Source organism: Buceros rhinoceros, unplaced genomic scaffold (assembly GCF_000710305.1).
Source record: "Buceros rhinoceros silvestris isolate BGI_N320 unplaced genomic scaffold, ASM71030v1 scaffold9280, whole genome shotgun sequence".
Classification (NCBI taxonomy): Eukaryota; Metazoa; Chordata; class Aves; order Bucerotiformes; family Bucerotidae; genus Buceros; species Buceros rhinoceros.
The window spans coordinates 2,377-2,713 of record NW_010391255.1 but is presented as its reverse complement, the minus strand read 5'-3'; the positions used below and the strand labels follow the sequence as shown (position 1 = coordinate 2,713).

Here is a 337-nt window from a genome sequence, read left to right as displayed (position 1 = left end):
GCATTGGGCTGCCTAACCCCCCCAGTCCATCTGTCCATCCATTGACGCTCACATGGACCCCCCACTGTGTGTCCCCAGGGCTTTGCCAAGGGCCCAGAGCTGACTCTCTCTCCCACAAGTATGGCCCCCCAGAAGCCCCCAGATGCCAGTGGCCAGAGCCCGGAGGAGGAGAAGGAACTACTGGAGGAGAAGTTGGAGCATCCAAAGCACATCCCAGAGGAAGATGAAGAGGAGGAGGACAAGGAGGATGATGCTGCCATGGCCCCCTCTGTGCCAGCCAAGCAGCCAAATCAGTGCTGTGATTGTGGGCAGAGCTTCAGGCCTGCCTCAGAGCTGG

General features: G+C 59.9%; 1 protein-coding gene across 1 annotated transcript in view; it reads left to right on the top strand.

Moving 5' to 3' along the window:
* The window catches only part of LOC104497537 (gastrula zinc finger protein XlCGF42.1-like), a gene marked incomplete at both ends in the record, with an annotated part of 2,370 nt that overhangs the window by 1,036 nt on the left and 997 nt on the right, over nt 1-337 (top strand). Inside the window, one exon of the mRNA XM_010140806.1 lies at nt 120-337. Within this exon, the coding sequence (XP_010139108.1) occupies nt 120-337 (218 nt within the window). The remainder of the gene's footprint in view (nt 1-119) is intronic.